Below are 26,343 nucleotides of genomic sequence, written 5' to 3' on the forward strand. Positions count from 1 at the left end.
AGGATGTGCTTGCTTCACTTAAGCAGGCTCTCTGCAGAGGCCATCACTGCGTTTGGGTATCAGCCCTGGACTGTGTGTGGCTGCTGCAGGCTTCAGAGAACTTTTGCACAGGTGGGGTTTCTGCCTCTGCAGTATTTTCAGTGGGGAGGAAATAAGCAGCAGGCTTGCCAGGGTGACATTTTTTGTCAGGCTAACAGGTAATGACTGATGGGAATGACAGGTCAAATTATATAAATCTGCAATCTGCCATTATCTGAAGTACTAGCATTTGCCTGAACAGAGCACACTGACAGAACTATGAAATTATTTCTATAGCATTTTGGTTTTTTTGTTTGTTTGGGTTTTTTTTGCAGTGAAGTGTATACCACGACACTTGCAGTAGCACAGACTGCAGCATTGGAACAGGCACGCTGTGAACAGGGAGGAGGCACCACTTCATAAAATCTGGGGGTCCACAGCCCCACTGCCTCCATGTAGCCATGAAATATCTGCACCCAGGAGCACAGTCTCTCTCTTTTTTTTGTTACAGAGCAAACAACCACCTCTTTTCTCCTTTAGCTTCTTTATTCTGCTCTTTACTAGGGAAAGAAACTCCTGGTGCCTGCAATAATGAACTGCAGCCACAGTCCTGGAATCCTTTGCTAGATTTATATGAGATTTAAGACAAAAACCAGTCAATCTTCATTAAAACTATTGAAAGGAATTAGGGAGAAGAAGGTTAGAGAATATTAGGTTATTGTTGAAAGCTGTAGCATCCACAAGGGAACAAAAAGGGCGGATGTTAGCGGAAACCAATGCCATATATCCAGTTTGCAGATACTTGTCATGTAGTTATAAATGGAATCCTGGATTAAGGATGGGGTTAGGATTTTGGAAAGAAAGAGTTTCAAGAGCCTAAACTGTCTTGGGATTCTGCAAGGCCTGTAGGTGTCTTCAGGGACCAAAGCCTACAGATTTGGGTATTGGTATATCTAGATATGATTAAGTCTAGGGTTAGAGTTTGGTAATACACTTGAAGAGACTGGGTTGTTTGATTCTTCAAGACTTACAGAGATAGCAAGTGAGGTACCAATTCCATTGGGACAGGCATTTTCTGTTCATTTTTTCTTTAGGAAATTATTATTTGGATATAAAGAAAGCTGGGTTTTAGAGATGTAATTAGGGAAAAGAAGCTAACTACACTTCAGTGGATTCTACACAGTTAACTGACAGATGTGGTGTTTGTTCTAACATGGGTCAGTGCTTTGTGTTCAGTTTTGCTACAGGCACTGGTCATATGCTATAGCATGAGGCTCAGTTTTAGTTAGATAAGAACTTTTTAAAACATCACATTTTTGCTGGGTCCCGGGGTAATCACAGGGGTAGTTCCAGGGCTGACATCGTGAGGGATTAAAGCGTTATATAGTTGGGGTGCCATGCTGATAACAGATTCTCAGCTGTAATCAATGTGAAGGTTTAGCTTAGGTTACTATTGCTGCCTGGAAAAGTAAGGCCAAAAAAATCTCCAGATTATTTTTCGTATTTTGTGTGATATGCAAAAGTTGGAAGAAAACTGCTGCTTTTAAGGGACCAGTGTTTTATGTCCACTTTAAGTCTGGACACTGGTTGCCTGGATGCAACAAAGGCCACGATTGGGATTAGGGGGTAGAATCCTGGCAAAGGCAGCTTCTGGAGTCTGGGTTATGGCAGGATAAGGAAAAAACCATATTCATTCAGTTATGTATGTTATTGCTCTTGCATGTATACCTTAGGACTAGGGTTAGAACTGGTGCTTGAGTGTCTTAAAGCACCCAGCGATCCAAGTATTCACCAGAAATAAGATAAACTGGTTTTACTCACACATCATCCACAAAACACGGATATGGCATTTGCTGCAGATAAACTCCTAATGGCACTTCAGCGTTGGTCTGGGTCTTTATAATCCCATGCTCAATCATGTCTTGGAGATATGCAAAGCCTCCCCAGATGTAACGTAAATCATCCACAGGATCAGCTCTTGGACCAGGATCCCAGTACCTCAAAAGAAAATTCACATGGAAGTCATTTGGGTAAACAGTGGCTTTAGGGGAGGAGTGTGTGTGTGTGGAATAAATAAATTTTAAAAACCTATCTTAGCTACTGAAATTGTAGGGGGACTGCCTGGAGTTGCCTTTTCTAGATTTTCGTCTGTTAGACCACGTTGCTTGAGAAAGCATATGACCTGCAAGGTTCTTTCATTTCCTTTAGTTTTGCCTATACTGACACAGAAGAGTGATTTGGGCCAAAAATGTACATAATTAATCACACAGCAGAGTAACTGTTCTGGAATAGAAATAACTGTATTTGGAATACAGTATCCTTGGAGATTAAACTGGAACAGCTGAACTGCAACTACCAGACACCATTATATTCCTCTATGTAGACAACCTAAGAAATTATTTCTGCTGTCCCTTTAAGTGAGGCCATTTGAAGGGGACTTGAGAAGGAACAGCAGAGAAGTTCTGCTGTCCAGGTGAAGGACAGCTGGATCACAATCCATGTAGGACTTCCTTGTCTGCCTCTCCCAGTGATGGAGCCAACTAAAAACTTAAGCAGGTTACTGAACAGATTCTGAGCAGAATCATTCCCTTTGCCACATATCCATGTCCCTACCTGCTGCTTGGCCTGTCACAAGGGTGATACTTGTACCTGGTAACTGGAGATGGATTCTGCACTGCATTACATACTATCTATTGGTGAATACAGTTGGATTTCATGCATGTATCCAATGCAGGCTCTAACATCTATGTCTCACATTCATGTTATGGCAGGCAAGAACTGAGAAGGAACCATCACCTACCTGTCTTTGATTTTGTTTGTTTTCTCCACTGCGTCTATGTCCATCCGGATCTTGTATTTCACAAGTGGTGGAAGACTGCTGGCTGTAGGCTCTATGTCTGGAAAAACAACACCAGCCCAGAATTTGTTTTCCTCCAGCAGATGAAGGGCTTGATGAGTCAGTTGAGTTTCGTCAAGATAACCTTCAAATTTATCCAAGGTCAAGCACTACAAATAATCACAAAGAGAAAAATCGCATGGGAATAAACTGCTAAGACTAGCAAACATCAGTGGTTGAAAAGCAGAAAAGGGAGGTAGGTTCATCTGAAGTAGTTGCTATTTTCAGCTTTAAAAGCTTATGCTGAATCTATTAAAAATTGACTCTCTCCTTCCTGAAAGTTTCCCCATTCTTACTCTAATTCTTATGTCAATTTCAAAACACACAACAACATACAACACACATACCAGCTCAGAAATATCATTCTCCCTAAAACAAAGTGTAAACCTCATATTTAGCATTGCTGTGGTCAATGTGAGTGCATGGAATCATTTTGAAAGAGGTTTACTCCTGATATTTAAGGATTGCCTACTCCAAGCTCAAGAAATGTCCACCCCGACAAGTAAGAAATCAAGCAAAGGTGGCCACTAAAGCAGGAGCTGCAACTCAAAAGTTGCAACTTAAGTATGACAGGGTAAATTCCAATGTACCTGTGCAAAATGTATAGCCAGTACTAGGTTCAGCCAAAGACTATGGTGCCACATTTACTAACTAGATAGAATGAAATTTTTTTTTTTTTTCCAAAAAAATATTTAAGCCACTGTAATTATCCAGCTATGGAAATGTGAACTGTGCCACTTGGACTATGCTTGGAAGGTTCCCTCAAAAAGACAAATATCTGAGTTGGAAGGGCTAAAGCTGCAGCATCAGGAACTGTCTCCACAGTCTGCATCCAAGAGATAAAATTAACTCAGCTATAAAATAAATCTGGCCATGACAGCTTTTTAGCAATCCAGCTGAATCAAAACACTATACTTTTTCAAGTTTTGGGACGTTTTTTCAGCCTGGTAAGTGCCTGAGTAAACACCAGAGAGCTAAAGGATGACAGATCCATAAGAAAAGCACATTAGCCATGGACTTCAGCTGAAAAGCATTTTGTCGAGTGAAGTGTTGGCTGAGTCAGAGCATAAATTTGAATCTTAAAGTCTCTTAGGTATTTAGGCATTTATTCCGATTTAATGCCAGTCAACTAGTCAATTGATTTCACTGATAATATTGTGTCCCTACTGAATTCTGACATGTGATTAACCTGCTGGTTTAAGTTAACATGCTTTCGCTATCTCAATACTACAAAGTAGTTTATCCTTCACAGCAAACTGCCTTCTTTCTTAGTCTCTGTCATTACTGTGAAATGTATTATAATCAGTCCATATACAAGACACCAAGTCATCAAAATCTAAGCCCTTCACATCCCCCCATTTAACTCCTACTTAACAGGCATTGTAAGACAAAAAAATGGTGAACTCTATCCTTAGTTATCTGTAAAATTACAGACTTATGTTTGTATATTCAGCTTCCACAATTCAGAACTGGCGAGACATTAACAGAGAGAAGAATTATTTAACCCCCTGATGGGCTGGGAGGATACCTACTGAATTATCTTGCTTCATAAAATTCCAGGAGGCTAACTTGTTTGATCCTATCTGCTTAATCATCTCTTGCAGGTCAATAACTAAAAATTACTCCACATCAAAGTGCTCATACAGGCAACTTGTTATTTAATGGGCAGACATCTTAAAGACTCCTTTGTTTAACCTTTCCCTGTGACAAATCATGCTCTGGTTCCTTTAAAACTTGAAGTATCACAATTTAATGGGATCTATATGAAAATGTATTTTTAACTGGCAGCAAAACATTGATTAAACTGATAACTTTATTATTTTGTACCTTTACTCTTCTTGGTGTTTTGCAAATGTTCATTCTCCTAGTTTGCTTTACAAAATTAAACGACAGAATTTCTTATCAGAAAGCAAAATAAGGCAGAAAAACTTTCTGGTTTGTATGCCAGAAGAGATATCAAATTACACCAATGGCTCAGGTCGTATTAATTTTTGGGGGATACGTTTATCCCACATAGTTAACCGAGTTCTGGAACTCGGTTTAGTTCTTGCCAAAGTGTCAGTGTTTCTACAGCAAAGTCCTGCTGTGTAACTGTGTCTTTGCACTGTCTAGAGGACTATTTGCTGTTTCTTTGTTATGAGGAATTATTTTCAAGGTACTTGTTGCAGCTGCAGAAGAACTCATGTAGTTTTCCAAGGGAGTCTGTGGGAATGGCACTGGCAAAGTACTAACAGACAACTGGCCTCATCTAGATTTTCACCACAAAATAGGCAGTGTCTGCGCTAGGCTGAGGAGCAGTATAGGCTCTTATCCAGGGGTCCAGTCAAGGGAGCAGCAAGTGTTCAAGACAGAAAACACGAGTGCTTATAGATCTGCATGAGTAGAATGAAACCAAAGCTTGTATAAGAACATAGGCTGACACACCAGTGTTGCAATATTTCATGCCATTTGAAAGTAAAAAGAGATTGCATATTGTAATCTACTAGCCAAAAGCTGGATTTTCTTTCGACAATAATTGCATTCAAAACAAAGGCTGTATGCTTTACCTAGGCTTATTTTCAGTGAATTGCCACACAACTTGTGCCTTCATAAACCTCACTATATCAAAATTGATTGATCAATCAATCACTTGAGGAAATTAATTTCAGATCTTCTCCCAGTAATTACATAACAATTTAAAATGGTCCAATGAAGATGGGAAAACCAAAACTAAAATACTAAGAACGGGTTTGGAAGATAAAACCAGAAAATAAGCAGCATAAAGAGGTGACTGTGTAGTGCTCTGAAACAGTTATCTGTGGCCTAAGGTAATCAAAGGGAAGAAGAGGAAATTCTTGGCGCGGTGAGGGTGAGCAGCCACTGCATAATTTGTGGGAGACTCAGCTGCACCACAGCTTGCACCGGAGCTCTGCAGTCTCCAAAGATAGCTGCTGGCAGCACACCTCTCCGTATTGCATGATATGGTAAGGAGTAGGGTGTCCCTGAAAGGGAGCTATTTGTTCTCATTGTGCTTGGCACAGTGTGAAAACATTCTCAAATGCTAACAACTCCATGTAAACAGCAGACTTAAAAGAATAAGCTCATTACAAAGAACTTTAGGACACAAAGATCTATTACCAGGTACAGCAACTGCCCTGATATTGTGGATGTTCCAGCACTGACCTGCTGTAAGCAATACATTTCACTCAGCTTGAGTAAGAAATAATTCTGCTAACACGATGCAAAAAGATCATCAGATAATCAGCAGAGCTTTGTGCAAAAGCCTTATTGTTCTGTCTTGTAACAGCTATAGGAAGGCAGAAAAACTCTCAGTTTCTCAGTTCTCATTCAGCCTTCCTGCAGGGGCTGAATGGTCTTTTAGACTGAACTGGATTGGAATTAGGAGAGGTAGGCTTGGTCCTGTTGCCTACAACTAGTATCGATTTTCTCTGTGAGCTTGAAGCTCAGCTTATTTAACCATTAAATAACAATATTTACTTTTATTTCAGAGGTGTTTGTAAGATGTAATTCATCTCTGTAAAGACCCTGACCCTCATATGGCACATACTAAGTGATGAGTTCCCAAGTATTAATACTACTGCCAACAGCAATAGTTTTTTAAACTCTTGGAGTTAACCTCCAACATTCCAGGGTCCACTCATTTTGCCTGGGCTCGTAAGTTTACAAAGAAGAGTTGGTATTTCATTTATCTAACTTAACAGGAATCCACCCCATCTCAGGTCTAGTTCCAAACACATCTTTACCTGCAGTCAGAAATATATAGGATTTTAAAAAAATAAACCAAGAACAAAACCTCCCCAAAACCCCCAACAAACCACTAATCAAAAAAACCTTCTGGTTTTTACCCATCTCTGGGAAGGAAGGGATGCACCAGTTTGCCTTGCTGTCTAAAAAAATATAACCTTTTTTGTACTGGACTTGTCTGAGTCTGATGAACTCACTAGGAAGTTAGTTTGCCCGTACCAGGGTAACCCCTTACTGAAAGTACCTTCCAAAGTATTTTTACAATGGCTTGATATTTTCATCTACATTTTTAGCATTTTTTATTTACATAATGAAATTTCACCTCAATTCCTGCACTGTGGCTCTCAAAAAGCCTCAGAGCCCCACTAATAACACAGCACCCTACAGAAGTGGGGTACAGATTCCAGGAAAGAGATACAGACATCTTGTCTGAAGTGGCCACAGAACAACTGGAAACTACCTCATTTGTTTCCATCGAATTCTGATCAGGTGCTTAAAAACCTGAAGGGGGACTTACCAAAGAACTACTAGCTTCTCTGGTCCTGGTCTTGCTGAAATGAGTTATTAGGCCTATCAGTTATTAGTACTTCGAAAAAAAAAAATATTTTCTTGAGGTTTTGCGTTCACTTTCTGCCTCTCAGCATCAAAGTGTGTCCAGACATTCAAACAACATTTTGAATATAGCATTTGCGGATCATCGAATTGAAGTTTTTTTTCATAATAATTATTCATGCTCTTGTACTGCTGTATTTTCTTAAAAACATGCTTCCCATATTGAGATTAAATTTGAAACAAATGAAGATGTCTTATGATTTTAACCGTGTCTGTTGCCACATGGTTAAAGCAAGTACCCTGCTTTAAGATATCTCTACAAGTACTCCCAGCAGTGCAAGGACTGACCTTACCTCCAGATACTGACTGAGTAAACGCAGACCTCGGTCTGCAGCACTGAAGATGTTCCGCCAGTCAAAGTCTGCCATTCCCTTCTCCCGGCTCCCTGGAGACCCATTGTGGAGAAAGTTGATTATGTGTTCAGCAGTTAAGCCTTCAGCACCCAGTTGGCTGTTCAAGAAGTCCCTCACTGTAGGGTGCTTCAGAGAGTCCTGAGGAAACACATCAGGACAGCTTCACTACAATGATCCTCTTCACATGCCCTGTTTAGCTAGAAAGGTTTCCCTTTCCATAGCTCTTTCTGAGCTATGAAGCAGTACAAAAGGGTATGCTAAGGAATTAATTTTATAAAAGGGCAACTGCATAGCTGAACTGGAGGTGAGACTTGAAGAATGCATGAAAAGAAATTTATCCTTGACTACTTATTACATTTTTCTTTATAAGCAAGAGAATAAATATAATAAATGCCTAATCTAATAGAGAAGAGTGTGGAAAAACAAATGTTTTCTCTAGTATGAACTGCATTATAAAATTTAGCTACAGGTATTGCTTGCAGCTGATCAAAGTCAAATCTTAGGGATGTGGAAATGAGTAATTTCCTAAGGTAGTAAATTGCTGGACACAGCAAAAACATGGTCCTATTGCCTTCCTTGCTTATGCAGAACCCAAGAAAATCAAGTTGTCTCTTCTTGAAGGGCATTTTGGAGAGACAGGGAAGCAGTGATTGCTGCCTTTGTTAAGAAGTCATTAGCCAGATTCTAGAGAGTGTCCAGATTTGAGGTTTTGCCACAGAGATGCTGTAATGCATCTAAGACTAGACTTCAAACCAGGCCCAGTAACCAGTCCAACAGCCTTAAAGGCTACAGATTCCTTGATGCAAAGGCTGTGCTTCCAGCCAAACCTTCCAAATTAATTCTCTTCTCCCTTAGTAAAAATAAAGGATGGTGAAAGGCTGCTCTTACTGAGGATCCCTGCTAAGTTATAACATACACGTATCATATTCATTTGCAGGCTGTTTTGAAAGAAGTACCACAGCTGAGGTCCTACTTCTTCCCAAGCTTTGGTCAACAGCCTGAGGCGCTCAAGTTCCTCAAAAGTGGAGTTTGCCTGAGGAATAAAAGAGCAGAAAAGAGTGTTAGAAAGCTAAGGAGAGAAACAAACAGAATTTATGATCCAGCCATTCAGAAATGTTAACAATGCTCAGAAAAAGAATTTGTAAAATCCAACCAGAATCAAATTCACTTAGGAAAAATTTCTATTGTATATGTAACGGAAAAAACAAGTGCACATTAATCCCAGTTACCTTCAATTATTTTAAATACTCAGGTTTTAGGTAAAATGATGTCTTCCTCTCTTTTTCCCCTTGACTGTTTCTCTCCAAGAACTTAGAGAACTTTAAAGTTCTCTTAAGGACTAAAGAGATTAGGATGTGTGTAGATGAATAAATGGGAGGCAGTTAGAGAAGACAGATACTCTCATAGTTAACATAGTACTTAAGATTTGAAATGTTGGGTTGCTGTGAATCTGATGGTTTCCTGTGTGAACTACGAGCAGCAGTTCTTCTATGCTTTGCCTACATATTGAGATTAAATTAATTGCTGCTTATAAGGTGGCCAAAATTTAGGTCAGATGCGACCTTGATTTAACTGCCCAGATTAATTTCACCCAGCTTCAGTCACTGAGCTGAAAAGTCCAGGCTCCATCCCATTTTCATGAAGTAAAAATTATTTATAATTTCAGAATATATAATACTAGACCATGATGTTGCTATCAGTTTGTAATCTCTCAGTGTTAGGTCTCAATGAGTCTATCCAAGCCTCACAGCTGCTCCATTTAGATATTTACTGGCACAGAGCTGCTGATGTTCCTACATGTGTAGAATATGTATAAACACCAGTATTTTTACTAGTGTAAATGTGGAATCATGCCAACAAAAGGCTATCTGAGCTGGGAAAAAGTATGTAATGTGGACCAAGATGGGATGAATCAGTGAAAATCTGTCTCCTGTTTTTTAAATGAAGAATAACTGTCCCTCCTCTGATGACCGTCAGAACAAATGGAGTTCTGAAAAGAAAATCTGATTAGGCTGAGGTAGCCGGGCCACTGTTTTTCAAAAAGTGTTTCTTAGAATGCATATTTTTTTAGAAAAATACGTTTTTGTATTTCAAAACTTCTTACATTTTTTAGGATTTGCCGTACAGATGGTGAATCAGGAGCAAAGAGGATTTTTCCCATCAGCAGGGGCTTCACAGCACTCCAGGCTATTTTGGTTAAAGGGTTTGATTCCAAGTTCTGGATCAATGCATTACAAAAGGGTGCTAAAGACAGAAAGAAAGACAGTCTTTATGAAACCCTACTCAAATCCTAGCATATATAACATCCTGCAGGGCTTTTTACTGGCAATATGGACAGCTTAAAGCATTTTCAATCTGAATGGGTTAAGCACATTTTGCAATGTGAAAGTACAACATCTGAATAAATGGAAAAGACTACTAAATAGATACTGGAGTTATAAAGTAGGCACCATGGAAATCGGAAGAGGAAACATAAATAGATTTACCCATTTGAAAGTTGCTGTTATTTATAAGGTATTTCAAACGGAAGGAAACTAGACAGCTCAGATCTCACTGAACGATTTTGAGCTCTAATTGCTTTTCTCCTAATGACTTAGCTCCTTTGTATGGTAGTTGAGACTGATACGAAGTTATTTTTTCTCCTATTAAAGGTTAACTCTCACATAGTATAAACTATTGGACTGGACGTCCAGCAGGCTTGGATGTTGAACTATGGAACAGTTCAGAACTGGGTCCTACAATAATTTAGAACTGAACATTCTAATGTAAAGTTATATTTTACTCCTGCACTATGAAATAGCTTACTTGGGTGGCATTCAACTGTATTTTCCCTGGCTGAAGAAATGGAGTACTGGGCCTTTTACAGGTCTTTTGAACATTCAGATGTAAGTAGAGCCACGTATCAACACGAATAGTGAAAGGTAGGAGCCTCTCTACAGGCAAAGTGCTCACCTGTACTTTGTAACCATACAACCATATCTATCATGTAGTACCAGCTATAATATGGGCGTTAGCACAGAAAAAATTGCTGGTGCTCTTAATGTAGAGAAAAACTAAATAGCAAACACAAGGGGACATAATAAAAAGATAAAATGGTAGAAAAGATAAAATTGATTCCTCTTTGCAGTCTCTCCTATTACGATAGCAAGAAGGTAAGTGAGGAAATCAAAGCATCAAAAACTGATTAATTGAAATACTCTCTATGTAGGATTTAATTATGCTGTAGAATGTTACTGATACTGTATGTATGTACTTTTATGCAGGAAGAGAACAGCTGCCATGCATCAAATTGAGTACTATTTAAAAGGAGAGATTTCAAAATTCCTGTGCTCCAGGTCATCAATCAAGTTGAGAGACTTCAAAAAAATTCTCTTGGAAAAAAGTAATTCCAGGATGCTGCACTGTATTTTCCTGACCCTTCTTCAGAAGCATCTAGTTCATCCTGATATCAGTAGCATACATTAGAAGATAAGACAAAGGGACTGTCTTAATGATGATGGTGATGATGTTTATGCCTTCATATTGAAAGGAAATGCGTATTTCTGTCAGTTCTCAATTCCTGGGCTTCTCTGCTTCCAGCTATGAAGTACATATGAAGTAAAACCATTTCACCTGTCTCTAATTTCCTGGATCAGCTGCCTAAAAATGTCATTTTATAAAAGCAACAGTAGTATTCTAACATAAGTGCACCTGTCTACAGTCTCTCTAATAGTTTGGTGGAAAAACTTACTGGTTGTATTATCATAAAGATAACTGGATTTCTTCTTTGTTGAGTCAATCCCCAGGAAAGCTTTGTAGTTGTTATCTTCATACCAGTTGAAGGAAAGCACTCTGGATCCACCTTCTTCTGGGTAGCCACAGAAAAGATCAGACAGGGAGCTCACCAAGTGGCCTAAGGATTCTGGCCTTCCATCTTGTACAAATGGTTGCAGAAACATCAAAAGGTCCTGAACGCTTGGCTTCCTGGCTAGCTGTAGTAAGACAAGATTTTGTTAATTACAACCCTCAAAGGAGGTAAGTATCTGGTGAGGTCTTAGTTGTGCCTAGACTGGTAAAGTCTGGATGCAGTCAGAACCTCATCCTTCTACCTCCTCCGTCCTGGTCACAGGTACCATTATCAGTTCTTGTTCTCTCATGTATTTCTGAAGAAAAGAATATGCTTCGTAATTGCCAAGGCTTATGTCTACATTTATTTTGTAATGAGAGGAATGAATTTCTAAGGAATCAGCTCTTCCCAAACCAGTGTATTTTCTTTCTGATAAAACATGTAACCAGAACATAATTAGAACAAAGGAAAAGGAGGACTACGTGCTACCCAGAAAAGTGATGCCGTCTATTATTAGACCACTTACCTTTTGCACTGCCTGGGAGACATTAGACAGCACCCTCCTCCAGGTCTTCAGGTCAACACCGTGTGAGTTTCTGTCCAACACAGTGGGAAGCTGTGAATACATCAGAAATACAGAGGAGTTTTGTATATTTTCTACATTACAACAGCTATTACAGCGAGAGAAGAAAATCCAAATGGCACCTCTTTAGTTCAAATACCTTGACCTATTTGGAACAGTGAGCCTTGTAAGCCTGTCTTGTGGGGCTACAAATCCAGTACCCATGTGCAAACTCACACAGCAGCCTGTGTAGGTGTTCTTATAATATGAGACCAAAACAGTCACAGACCACTGAAAACAGCCTGGAATTTGTTCTGCTTATGTAAGTCCACCATGCCAATAGGTGCAACAATGGAGGAGGAATGCAGGAATTGGGATTTCTGAGAAGCTATCTCTCAAAGAGGCTGTTCTTCCAGTGAGATGTACAGACTCCTGGTAACTTTGGAATTTAGCAAAGGTTGTGATGCAGAAGCCCCCATTTGCCGGGGAGGTAAATAACAGGTAGTACTTTACACTTGAGAGATTTCCTGATTTTGGAGACAGTCTGGTCCTCGCTGTCTGGCAGATCTGACAGAAAACATTATTTCTCCAGACTCCTGCAGGCTGGCCAAATGGCCTTTCCAGCACAAGTTAACACTTTACTTATCACTGTCTTCTTAAGAAACAGGTGACACCATGGCTTACCATTACATACCAATTTGCTTGCATCACTGCATCCTTCTTAGTCAGCTGTCTAAAGAATCACATGTACGCTTGGAGTTAGCACTCTTGAGGCTTTCTCAGGCATCTATTTTTTCTGCTATTACAATAAAATATAAAGCAGGACTTTTAGATAGCTAGACTGTAATATTTATGAGATAAGCCCATAAAAAGACTTCCCTAAAACTATGTAGCTATACACCCTGCTGATTCCCTGCCATTCCTTTCAGTCAGTAGGTGGTTGAGAAAGCAGAAGACAGCTGCACTGTGTAGGTACCTGGCAGGGAACCACAAAGGCAAGAGTTTTTACAGAAAGCTTATGTTAGCATGTTCTGATCTGTCACTTGCAATTTAGGCAGGAAGTATACACACACAATGCTTCAAAATACGCTTTTCTTTTGTCCCCTAAGGGGAACCAGTCTCTGCAAAGATTATACAGGATTTTTGGAGCATTTGCCTTAACCTGGCCTTTTTGAAACTGCAAGCAACAGGTATTGTAAACAATCTGAAGAAAACCAGAGAAACACCTGGCATAAATATGGAATTAAGAACCTCCTTCTTGTAGCTAGAGGACAAGAAAAGAGAAATAGGGGCAAAATTACACGTTTGCTCCTAAATATTATTTCTTGCAGGAGGCATTCAGTATAAATCAGGTCTTAATAGAAATGTCCTAAAATGACTGAATCTGTGCTCAGCTAGTTCATGTTCTCTAGAAGCACACATAAGACAGGATCAGCAGACATTATGTACAAACTACACTCTCATCTGACCTAAATATCAGAGCATACAGTTGGGAATGTTTATTGACTCTAAGCACAGAAGAGCATGAAAGCGTTCCCCAAAATATTTATCCAACTATTTTCATATTGACTGGAAGTGAATATGGTATGATGAAAAAAACAGAAGAGCGTAAACATTGAAGAGTTTCTTTCCAACAATAGAAGGCCCAGTTCTGGAATATACAGTCAGCTACCCACCCTAAGATAAGTGCCACTCAAACAAGGAGCTCTGCAAATACAAGTTATGGTATACGATTGGTTATACTATACAACTGTAGCCTGAAGACCATGAAGTACAGAGTAACTGACAGTGTAAGAGTGCAGAAAATAACCTGGGTCTTGAATACACAGGTATTTCTAATGTAGGAGTTTTAAAACTAATGTAGATTTTTAAAAAGTCCAAGAAACATTTATTCTGCATATGTAACTGAGCATAGATTTACACTCAGTTTGATTATATGTCAAGTGCACATGGTGATACTGATCAAAGCAGCTATTTCAGCAACATGTGTCTATGCTTAGTGAAGAACTATCTCCACCCAAAATTGCAATAAGTTATCAAAGAATTTTATTTTTACTTGTTTATGAGGTTTAAAGAACTTCAAACAAAGCTCAAACAGGCAGGTTCAAGGGCAGCAGTGCTCCAGAAAGACGCTCATTTTCCTTGCTGTCGCCGAGCCAGCCAGACAGTAAAGGAAGGGTCTTATTTTTCTATCTCTGCTTTGCTAACAAAAAGGTGAGTTGCTTTGATTTCTGGCAAAGACCCCTAGAGGGTATACAAGAGCACGTGAAAGATTTGAGTGTACGTTTATGCACGTACATACCTGAATATGTCGATTACAAATTCAACAAGAAACATTAATTTCACTGTGGTGGGGAAGCACATCGTAAAAATAACTGTGGCAAGGAGTGCTTATGCACAGTCTACATTTTAGTTTAACAGGAGTAACTAAGATGGTTTTTGATTTAAAATGGGGGCTTCTGCCTTGGAAAAAACCAGAAATATATTTAAATTATTATTTAGCAACTATAATGATGGGAGTATGCAAAACCTTCTACCAACTTGAGGTCTCGTTGTACTAGGCATCATTTAAAGATAATCCCTCTCCTCTGCAGCTGGGTGCACATTAAAACCCACTGGGAATCAGTCTACGGATACCCTTCCAACACACAGACTTCTAATACTCCGGGGAAGTCTTGGCAGTCAGGTCTTACCGTAACAGACCAGACCGTCAGCCTGCATCTGAAAACCCAGTCTTTCACAACTCCAGATTTTGGTTTCAGGTTTATGTTCCTATTTCCCACGTAAGTCTATTTTTGTTTAAACACAGACAACTGCTTCATCAAATCTCATCTTTCTGTTTTATTTGTTATGGCAGCAAAATCATGAGATGTTAGCAGCCTCATTTTAAAGTCAGGAAGTGCAATATGCATATTCACATGAAGTCCTTAAATGCTAAAAACCTGTCTTAGAAGTACTGTAGCACTAATTCGCTGCTACTTCCAGCAAGCACCAGATATATGAAAATATCTGGGTATATTTTTAGACATGGAAAACAGCAGCTTTCAAAAGCTGACCACAGATTCTTATCAGGATTGGCAAAATCACATGGGCACAATGAATGACTGCCAGTGCTACAATAATCAAACAGTAATTTGGCTGGTGTGTCAATTAAAGCTTCCGGCATCCTCTGTTCCCAGTTCTGAGCAACTCAAAGCTGAGTAAAATCCATGTTAAATGAATCATGATGTTACACTGCTGTGACACAAAAGTCTGATCAATACTTTGTATGTAACTTTAGCAGCTGCTCATATACCCTGCCTGCTGTATACAGCAAACTGCCAATGTGATGGTCTCATGACATTAAGTTACAAGGTGAAAAACAGCAAATTAAATTCGTTATTGAAAAATGCAGTGTCATGATCATGGGGAAAACAAACATGAAAGACACATATAGAGTGATGGGCCCTAAGTTTCCTATCATGAGGAAAGAGAACTTGCAGTCTTTATGAATAGTTCTCTCAAAGCACCAGCTCAGTGTGCAAAAATACAAATGGAGTATTAGAAAAATATTAGGAAAAGAACAGAGAGCAAAAGCAAAAAAACCCAAACACCTCTGAAAAATCCCAAACCAGTATGCCATTATATATATATAAATAAATATATATGCATATTATTACCTTTAAATATATAATAAATAATAACAATCAAATAAATAAATAGATATAATGGCATGACAACTCCATGCTGAACCAAGGTTGCAGCAGTGGTTAATTTATAGCAAGAAGGTCACAGCAGAAACAGGAACAGCACAAAGAAGGGCAACAAAAATGAACAGAGGTAAGGAAAAGCTCTACAGAAGGGGTGATGAAAGCCAGTACAACTTGATTGTTTGGGGTTTGTGTTTTGTTTTTCTTTTTAAAAAGGCTCATATGGCTATCCCAACTCAAGATGTATTGTGGCTTTGCCTTCAGTGCAAAATTCTGTCATGCTGGATGGAGAAAAACCAGGATGGGGTTTATGGGGTATTTTCAGAACCCTCAGCAAGGTCCCTGTAGGTCTCACCACACGCTGTTTGGCTACACAGACTGGAAAGACAAGATAATAGTTACACACACACTCTGATTTTAAAATTGCATTTGAGTCTTTTAGTTCTGTTATAGTGTGAATTTAATCTGTTTCATCCCAAAGCATACTCAGAACTGTCTAATGTTCTGCTGACGGTAGGTTAATGATCACACATCCATAACCTTACATTTGCAGGGGTAAATAAACAAAGACCACTTGGAACATATTGGTGATGCATTACAAAGAAAATTCTTGAAGGGCAATGAAATATCAGCCAAAAAAATGACAGCATAAGGCAGGATGATTGTGGTAATACTTACCAGCTGAAATAGCTTAAAGAAATCAACATTTGCATACAAGGCATCTTCAACTCTCTGTAGGCTTTCCTGGGACAAGGCACACATGGCCTTGTGCACAGAAGGGAGACCTCTTCGGCTGCTGAAGATAATAAAGCGGTCCAGGAGCACCTGACTGCAAGCAATGTCCTTCAGAGTCAAGCTAGGGACACCATAGGCAAACTGCAACCAAAAACAATGTTTCATTTACTGTTGTGGAACCTTCATACTGCTCAGGAACAATTAAAGAGTTATCAAAAGTGGACACCTTGATATCAGCCCCTGCTAATATTTTCATGAATGGCAGAAGGATGTGGTTAGTTGAAGCATCAACTCTTGAACCACCCTCACTTGATGTCATGTTAGATCACCTTGCCTTTACTCTTGTTTTTCCTCTTCTTATTAGTGATTCTTCCCTTCATTGCAAAAGTTCTTGTGAGGCAGCTTCCCTTTCTCTCTGTCATCTAAGCACACCTGATGCTGTGCCACCCATCCTTGTGGCTAAGGAGGGATAGCTACAGCTTGCTTGAAAGTGTTTCCCCAGAATCAACTGATTTTGCCATATCGCTACCTCTTGTGTTTCGGCTAGTTATATTTTTGCTGTCAGTTGCTCTAAGAGAAAAAAAGGCCAGTTCCACTGATTCTCAAGCTTGATTTCCCTCAGTATTTTATTTCAGTTATGACTATTCCACCCCAGCGTGGCTTCCCCACAGCCATTATTCATTATCACTGTGCACAGGCATACAGCCAGGCTTTACAAAGGCATTTTACATTAAACCACACCTATCTGCTGATGACCACTTTCAATATAAACATGGAACATTAAAACCCAATTATTATCTTCAGTGTTCAACCACTGGGAACAGACCAGTTTACAGTTAAACCAATGTAAATGCAGAATAATTCCATAGAAATCAGTAGATTTACCTAGGATTTACACTGCTGCAATGGAACACTTTTGGTAGTCTATGATTCAGTTCTACTTGCTCTATAATGGACAGAATACATGGCAATATAATAAAAAGTAGCACTGGAAACTGCTCAGAAGCTCATGTTCCCATCCTCTGTCCATCTCTTTTCACAGTACAAATCATAAGGAAAAAATCTCACAACACCGCGATGACTGTAAATGCCTACTGCATTAGAGACAAACACAAACTTTCAGACAAACAAGAACTGTGCACTGACACAACATCATTAGGCTAAAAGAATTTAATAAACTGCTTAGAAAAAGAAATTGTCAAGATCTGCACAGAATACAACTTTCTTTAGAAAAATAACCTGCTGAGTGTTCCAGTCTTTGGATCAAAAAAACCCCACCACACCTATACCAGGTCAGGCATAGGTACACACTTATTTCCTATCTAAGCAAATTAACAAGGCTTTCTAAGAGATTCTGAACACCATTATCAAAATTTTATATCTGCAAATCTCCTATCGTTAGCAGCTAAGGCTTCTTTGCTGGTGCCTGTAAAAAGAAATATTTAAAAACCCAGAGGAACAAAAAAAAATACTTAATTCAGTTCCTTTGGGGAGTGGATTCAAGCTTGAGGAGGTATTCATTAAGTGCTTCTGATGTCAGAAACTAGCAACAAAATAGCAAGTATGGCTGTGGAAAGCGAGCATCCAGAATAGAAGAGGCAGGGGAGGAGAGGTCTAGTACAACACTGTATTTTGTCTACCCTGACTGCCCTGAGTATCAGTCTATGGAGCTGCAGTTGTCAAAAAAATCCCACCTGAATTACGCAAATTGTGTATTGGAATAATGATACAAAAAAGGGATGTGAATTTCTAGTAAAAGTATCTAAGAAGTACCATCACTGTCATCACTACAGCTGTACCCCTATAAAGGCATTGTTAACACAAGTTGGAGAACATGGAGAGAGGCAGAACGCGAAAGAGGAAATGCAACCGACAGATAGAGTCTAGCTTGCAAAAAACCTCCAAAACAAACGCCCTCACCCTCCCTTAAACTGGAACATTTGAGTTGGATTTAACTGACTTTATGACAGTGAAAGAAATCCCTTATTTGCTCAGTCACTTATGTCCTGGGGATGTGTGTGAAAAAAGCAGCGTTTTCTAACCATATACACCCAATGGGGCATGGTCCTCATCATCCAGTGTGAACTGCAATGAAGCTGAGGTGCACAGGGAGACAGCCTGGGAACGTTCTTCTGACTTGTGAAACGAGAGAACTGTGACATTAACATCACTGAGAGGAATTAAACACAGAAAAAAAATTATGTTATTTACAAACTGTAACTGCATTGCAGGAATGTTCATGAACAGATGGGATTAGAAAAACATCAAACCTCCACCCTTCCAATTTTTCCGGTAGGGTGGGCTATTACCAATCTTTCCTGAACCTCTTATTGTGTTTTAACATCAGTCTCTTATCCTTATCTTAGAATGACTCAAAAAAGCAGGCCTTCAGAGGAAAACTTCAATACTTTTTATTTTTAATCAATGTGTCACTCTTTGGCCAGAGCTGGTGAGATGAAGTCCAAATTATTTTTTCAGATAGTTGGCTGTTTCATCAGGTTTAGCTTTCAGCTCTGTGTGTCATTTCCTGCACTCCCAGGCAGCTCAGACCTAGATCTGCAGCCAGCTGCCCTTGTAAACAAGTTGCTTGCAGGTTGATCAGCTCTGTGCCATCAGAGCCAGAGGGAGAGGGCGTACAGCGATATGCAAGCAAACAGAGGGTAGAGCAGCATGAAGAACTAGAGATGAACTATCATGGTTGAGGCTTAAGACGGACACAGATCTAGGTTCTTGTCATGGCTCTGCAAGTCCTACCTCAACCAACCATACGTCCAGCCTGAGTAACTTGCTTATCAAGAAGGTCTATAGGAATTAAGCGATTTATCTCCCATAGGCGATCAAGTGTTCAATTCCTTTTGAAAAATAATTATCTTGTGGTCTTTTGAAAATTATAGGAGTAGTTTTTCTGCATCGGTTGTTCTTGAAGAAAGTATTCACAGCAATTTCTTTCCTCATAGCTGTGAATCAGCTCTTGTGAGATGATCTTGTATCCCTGCGATTACTGCTAACAAGAAAACTTTATGGAGGACAGCAGAAGTGGTATTTAACACCAGGTTTCCTCCAGCTTCCTCTCTGTTGTTCAGATTTCTTTACTTTCCAGCATAAAGAGAACTACATCTCCTTCTACATCAGCACAGGAAATACAGCAGAAAGACACCACACTCCAGCAGGTTCCAATCATAATTTTGGTGGTGGTGTTGAAAATGTCGGTCCTGCACACACTGGCAAGCAGAGTTTTTAACAGTAGACGAATTAATGCCACTGGGCAGCTGACAGAGACTAACACAGCATCACACGATTCTCCTGGTGCAGCAGATCTCTGACAAAGAGGTTAGTGATGAAAAGGGAAAGAGAAGGCCAGCAGGATATCTGCATCTATTCTTTTTGTCTCAAGCAGCAAGGAAGCAAATTTTCACCATCTCAGCTGTTACAGAAGTGTGAAAATAAGTAGGATGTATCAGTTGACACTGGCCTTGGTACGGTCTTGTGGTACTGCTTCATGACAGAGTGAGGAGAGGGGAGGGCTTCCCCTGGTACTAATCAAGAATACAGCAGATAAGTAATCTGGCTACTAGTCACACCAGCTGCAACCTGTGGCGCAGAAAAGGAACTGCATGCAAGATCATAAATGCCCTCCCCTCTTTCTGGCCACACACAGTTCCAGCATTTGTGTTTTATGTGGCAGTGAAAAAGAGGAATTCTGTCTTTCAGCCTCAGTTATTCACTTGCTTCCACCCACACACTAATGCAGTGTAGAAGTTGTTCCCGTGCTCTGATTCAGCAACATTCATTCATTAATCCAGCATTCCTCACAGATCTCCCAGCCACCAGTACACGCAGAAGCAAAGACAGCCTGGACTTGGTCAGATGCAGTCCCCTGCTTAGCTCTCCAGGAGGGATTTGACCTGCGGTCTCCACCCTGCATTTTCTGAGCAGATCTATTATTCAATCAGAACATAAGAAAGTGGATCTGCTGCTCCACTCCCACCTATTCATGTGAGACAATGCCATAAAGCCACCATATTACTCTGCTGACATTAGGGCAGAGAATTTAAATGCTAAATTAAGAACTTCCAAAGTTCTCTGTTGCTATTCATCAGGACTGCTGTCTCAAAAGGATGCACAGCTGCCTTTTGCTTTTGAGTCAAGTCTTCAGTCATGGGGACACACGCATTGTTTGGCAGTATTGTTTCTTGATGCTTGTTATTTGGGAGCAACAACAGCATTGAACCAAATATCCATATTTACTGCATATTAAAAATGTTTTTTAAGGACAAAACAAACACCTCTTCCTCTAGATTCACAAAAAAAAACCAAAGAGAGAAGTTGTACAAACAACCTATAAGGCAGCAGGTACTCTGGACACAAGGCCATCACTGAGGCTACTTTGCATATACAACTCAAGAGGTTGCATTCCACACAGACAACAGCTTGGTAGCTGTTATACTCTACCCACCTGTTCAGGGCGCACTTGAGCATTAATAAGCTGGAAAACAACAATATCTGGGAGGCCAACATCTTCCAGCAGGAAGGAAGTGAGGGTCTCCCCATCTTTCAAAATGTCTAGAATTCGTATTCCTCTTCCTGGATGAAGAAAGGAGTGCAGTGATCAGTGAGATACCAAATAAAGGAAGTCAAAGAACATACCATACCCTGGCTTAAACCTGAAAAAAACATGTGCTTTGGCTCATCTACATAGTAGTGACTAATGGTGTCCAAAACTATATTTGAAATTCAAAATCATTTTAATCCTTTGTTGGGGAACAATAATCAGAAAACGCTGAGCGTTCTGACTCTGCATATCTGATCTCTCAAAGGTGTTTCAGACTAGAACTTCAGCAACGGAAGTATTGAAAGCATCCCTGCGTTTGAAAGTCTCCACCTTTTTTCTGAGGTAATGCTTTATTTTAAATGTTCAGATTCAAGTGTGCTACTGTTGCTAGTGTTCTTTCTTCTGGGCCTTGTGTAAATAACTTTAGCCAACCGTTTACATTTAGACTAACTTATCACTTGCTGTTGATTAATCTTAGCTAGTTAATCTTACTCTATAGTTTTGTAAAAATGGCCCCTTGAAAAACTTTCAGGAGAAAAACTCATTTTCCTTGGAGAAGCGTAAATTGTTTGCAGTTTCATAGTCATATTAAACTAGATTACTGACTATTAAACCAAAAACTGCAAACCTTCAGACAAACCAATCAGGCTACCCACTGTTAAACTAAACAGATGTGAGAGAACACCACATTTCCCTAATCCCATCTATAACAAGATTCAAAATACTGCTGCTCTTGAAGTCAAACAGTGCCAACCTTTTTAAACTTGTCTCTATTACAAACTAGTATCAGTGTGAATCCTGCCTCAGTATGGTCCAAGTGAAAGCTTGGAAAGTGAACGTTGCTCATGTCCATTGAATACTATAGCCTTTATTAAAGGTAGCTCACATAGCATCAACAGACTTATGTAACAAATTCTGGAAGAGCACTACTTCTGCCAGTCTTTAGAATGGGCAATTGAAATTGATAGGAACAGCATGTATCATACTGACATGGGGAATGTAGATGTAGACATCTCCACATAAACATGCACAAATTTGCTACTGACAGTCTCCAGTAGAGTCTTATCACAGTTTGACAACTAACTTCCACAATTCCATCTGCAATAAGCATATTCTGTCCTAGGGCTGCAGGTGCTGAGTAGAACTTCAAATGCTCCTCCATGTATTTATTCAAGCAGTAAACACTGGAAAGAATAGTAGGGGCTTGTCCCCCATGTTCTCACTGAGGCCTTTGCTGGTACCCAGGCATTGTGGAGGAAAAAGCACAGTACAGGAACACACCTCGTCAAATGTGTCAGTGCAAGAGGGTAATAGGACAAGGAAGGAGGACTCATGAGGTGCAGCCAGTTTAAGGAATCAGGAAAAGGAGCAATCTTAATAGAATCGCAGAATCATAGAACCGTTTAGGTTGGAAAAGACCTTCAAGGTCATTGAGTCCAATCGTCAACTCAGGATGGACAAGCCCACCACTAAACAATGTCCCTGAGCACCACATCGAGACGTCTTTTAAATACCTCCAGGGATGGTGACTCAACCACTTCCCTGGGCAGCCTGATCCAGTGCTTGGCAACCCCTTCAGTGAAGACTTTTTTTCCTAATATCCAATCTAAACCTCCCTGGCGCAACTTGACATTGGTTAATTTTTCATTGCTCAACTTTGCAGCTGTAACAATATTCTGTTAAGGTTGTTACTTACAGGCAATAGTAGTAAGCCACACACAGAGAACTTAAATAGTCAATTCTGCAGTACCTTTTTCTGTATGGAAAAAGCTGGCAATTCACATTTCATTAGTTTAGCTCCGGAACTGATTTTATTACTTTGTTTTATGAAAGAGGAGATTCCAAACATATTTTATTTTTTTTTAAGTAAAACGCATTCCAAAATCCCACAGATTCTGAAAGAGCACTAACATCATATTTCACAGGAGTGGGGAGCCATGTACTCCATTTTCTAATGGCAGAGTAAAGTTGATACGGGATGCAAAGGCAACTTCCCAAACCACGAGGTGTGGTCCCTTAGCAATATCTTGCAATCCCATGGCATGCCATGCTTTTCCTCACCTCTATATAGGCATGTTTGGTTTCTATAGCTGTGTACAAACCACAACTCAGATTATACTCAAATTCCTGTTGTTTGAATTCTCAAGCATTTTGATTGTCTCATTGTTGTTTTCAATGAGGTAGTCCCTTTTTCACTTCTAGTTAGGAACCTCTGATGAGATAGAGGAGCATGTGTCTCAGATGGTTTATTCCATATATTTTTAATATGATGTGTGAGTGACTATTTGATTTTAATAAGAATATTATTCTTGTGGCAAAGCACTTGAGAATGGGACAGATCAATTCTCAGAGCCAGTCCATTTTTGTGTGATGAGTTTTAGGAGTATCTTTTCAAATTCTGTACTTAAAGCCCAAATATTAAAATAAAATTAAAAAAAATTATTAGTCCATCCGCTGTTTTTCCCCAGGACTGTGTTTTGAGTTTGGAAGGTTGTTTTAAGTAAAACTTAACAGTATCATATAATTTGCAATCCTGTTTATAAAAAGTGTGCAATGCCTTCTCTATCTAAACACATCATCAAAACAAGGAAGTGTTTCCTCCTTCACTGTTCCAAAGCTATTTGAGCTAACACTTGAAACAAAGTATCTCTAAGCTCTTCTCGGGGTTATGTTCCTAATGTATTCTGGCATATTTCTAGCTTTCCATTCCTCTGCATCTTCTAGTGATATTTTCTTACTGCTTCTGCCTCTACGGTAATAATAATTAATGAAACCTCTTCACCCATGTGTTTTACTTTGATTGGTGAGATATCTATGTGTTTGTGCTTTGAGTTTTGTCTACTGTTACTTAAGGACGACGGTTGTAGAACCGAGCTGAATGCCTCTCTCCCTTCTCTCGAAAGAAAAATGCTTGTTACAACACTGGATGAGTTTTAACTTACCTCCTCTAACAGTAAGCAGAGCAACAGCCACATGTGAAATACATTATAATGCTGTCAGTCTGCAGAGTAACTACTAGTCAGCTCTCAGAAGGAAAAATTCAATAGTCTAAAGGATATAGACAAAACAATTACCTGCAATTCTTTCAGGATTAGTTCTCATTGTTTCCATAAACTGAGTCATAACGATCAGTTCTTCCCAGATTCTGCCAAGGTCATGGATTTCAGGGGCTTCCAATAAGATCTCCTGAGCATCTTTATATACCCTTGCAAGGCTGAAAGAAGAAATAGTGAACCAACAATAATTTAAGACGGATGACTCTTAAGAACCTTTCACATTAAAAAAAAAGGTGAAGTTGACTTTTTCTGTGTTAGGGATGAGATAAAATGAAATTATTTTGTCCTCAGTCTTGAAATCAAAGCTCAGTTTTGTGGAGACAACAGAGTAGTTTCAGGTAGTGTGGAATTCAGTTAGATTTGGAAGTCCACAAAAGGTGGACTTCTACCAGTGTTGCAGAAGGTTGGCCTCACACAATTTCTTCATTAGCCATGCTGATCTTACTGGGGAGACAGGACCTTCCCCAGACAGCATTCACCTAACAGCTGTGGTGCAAATCTGTTCTGGTTCTGGCCTAGGCTCAGCTCCAGCAGCTGCATGGGGCACTCTGGGCACATGCAGCCCTGCTCAGCCAGGTAAGCGACGTGGAATCACCCAGACACAGAATCTTCCTCCTTCTTGCAGCTCAGATCCCTCCAATGAAGGGTGGCTTTTAGGTCCTTTCAAAACATTTCTTCTAGGAGAGGCAGGAAAACAGGAGTGACAAACTGTCACAGGTAGCTGTTCACCTACTGGTTCTGGATTAGAACATACAGTTCAAGCAAGAATGCAGTCAGGCCCTGTGTTTATAAACAAGTATAAAGAACTTCTTACTAGCCGTGGGGAAGGCCATTACATTTCTTTAATGGTGTTATGTTTTTCTATATGGTGTTATGTTTTTCTATGGTATAATCTCAGTCCTCATGACTTATTTTAGCTTACAGGAAACAGCAAACAGGAAGGACTAAATTCTTTCATAAAACACAATGTATTTGCTTCCTCTGTAATGTAATGCACTGAATTTACTGACTTACAAAGGGACACTTTGCTCTGTAATAAGCAACCTAGAAAAGCCAGAACGTATGGAAAACAGAACCCTCTAGCTTCACTGTGGGATTGACCATACCCCCCACCCCCCGAAAAAGTCCACTGATTGTTTTAAATCCTGTTCACTAGGAACAAAAGGTCAAATGCTAAGTTAGCTCCAAGCTACAGACTCTCACATGACGAGAGCTTTGATGGCCTTGACATTGTTAGCTCATGAATTTTAATCACTGCATGCTCTGAAGTGGACTATTTGCAAAGGAAGATTTGGAGCATTTTTTATAGCTATTTTAACAGGTTTTTCCTCTAAGGGTCTTTGGCCACTCTGCCATCTGACATGACTCAGCTATAATGAACAATGCAATGAAGCACTCCCACAACTCTTTTCCACTAACAGTCCGGAAATCTCCCATCCTCTTATTCTGTTAATAAGATTGGTATCTGAAGGTTACTATGCTGATTAAAGTCTCACAAGTATAGAGCCAACATAGGTGCTACCCAAGAAGTGGCAGTGCAGATTTTCCTTTGCTGCTACTTTATGAGAGCTCTCCTTCAGGAGGGACAACTCAAGTGATGAGCAAAGAAAGCTTAGGGGATTCATACTCCTATATCAAAAAGATTTGTCCTGAGTCATCACTAAGCAGTAGGCAATAGAAAGGATGGATTTTGTTAAGCGAACACGTGCTTCCTAGAGACTAGTACAACTGAACTCTTTCTCAAACAGGCCCAAAACTACCATCATGAGCTCTCTTTCAACTTTGCTGACCATTGTTGGAATGAAACTGATGTGCTAGAACTGAAAATTGTTGTCTTCCAGTATTTGCTCCCCGGTGTCTTCTAAAATGCTCACCTTTCCCTTTTCATTCACACCACAGAACAATTCTTTAAAATATCCCTCAGTGCACTGAGGTACCTTTCTAAGCAGGCTGAAGATACTCCATCCTTTCTCCCATGAATGCTCAACAGATGCCAAGAGCAGGCTATCAGGAGTTGCCTAGCAGGCCTGTATTACCGCAACCCAGTCTCACATATTCAGCTCTGCTTACATGGAATTGTTGTAGTTGGACACAACACCTGGACCTTCTCCACGGGTTGGGCTGCGGAAACAGGGGTTGTTCATGTTACAGAAGATGCCATGTAGCCATGGCAGTGTTCCTGCAGATGGCATTGCCTTGTTTGGGAAGTGACCTACAGTACGGAAACACAAGATATAAATGATGAAGTGTCTTTTCAGATGCAGCCTGTGTGAATCTAAATAGCATAATGGGCTGGCTCA

The 26,343-nt window shown here is 39.8% G+C and overlaps 1 protein-coding gene across 1 annotated transcript in view; it reads right to left on the reverse strand.

The window, feature by feature from the left end:
• ABCA4 (ATP binding cassette subfamily A member 4) overlaps positions 1 to 26,343 on the reverse strand; it is a 76,436-nt gene that overhangs the window by 45,852 nt on the left and 4,241 nt on the right. The window contains exons 3-13 of the mRNA XM_075095520.1: positions 26,114 to 26,255; positions 24,062 to 24,201; positions 20,892 to 21,019; positions 16,379 to 16,576; positions 11,976 to 12,065; positions 11,354 to 11,594; positions 9,728 to 9,867; positions 8,540 to 8,656; positions 7,564 to 7,761; positions 2,819 to 3,024; positions 1,840 to 2,016 (exon numbers count right to left, since the gene is read on the reverse strand). Of these exons, the coding sequence (XP_074951621.1) occupies positions 1,840 to 2,016; positions 2,819 to 3,024; positions 7,564 to 7,761; positions 8,540 to 8,656; positions 9,728 to 9,867; positions 11,354 to 11,594; positions 11,976 to 12,065; positions 16,379 to 16,576; positions 20,892 to 21,019; positions 24,062 to 24,201; positions 26,114 to 26,255 (1,777 nt within the window). The remainder of the gene's footprint in view (positions 1 to 1,839; positions 2,017 to 2,818; positions 3,025 to 7,563; positions 7,762 to 8,539; positions 8,657 to 9,727; positions 9,868 to 11,353; positions 11,595 to 11,975; positions 12,066 to 16,378; positions 16,577 to 20,891; positions 21,020 to 24,061; positions 24,202 to 26,113; positions 26,256 to 26,343) is intronic.

The sequence above is a fragment of the Phalacrocorax aristotelis genome, chromosome 6 (assembly GCF_949628215.1).
Source record: "Phalacrocorax aristotelis chromosome 6, bGulAri2.1, whole genome shotgun sequence".
In the NCBI taxonomy this organism is placed as follows: domain Eukaryota; kingdom Metazoa; phylum Chordata; class Aves; order Suliformes; family Phalacrocoracidae; genus Phalacrocorax; species Phalacrocorax aristotelis.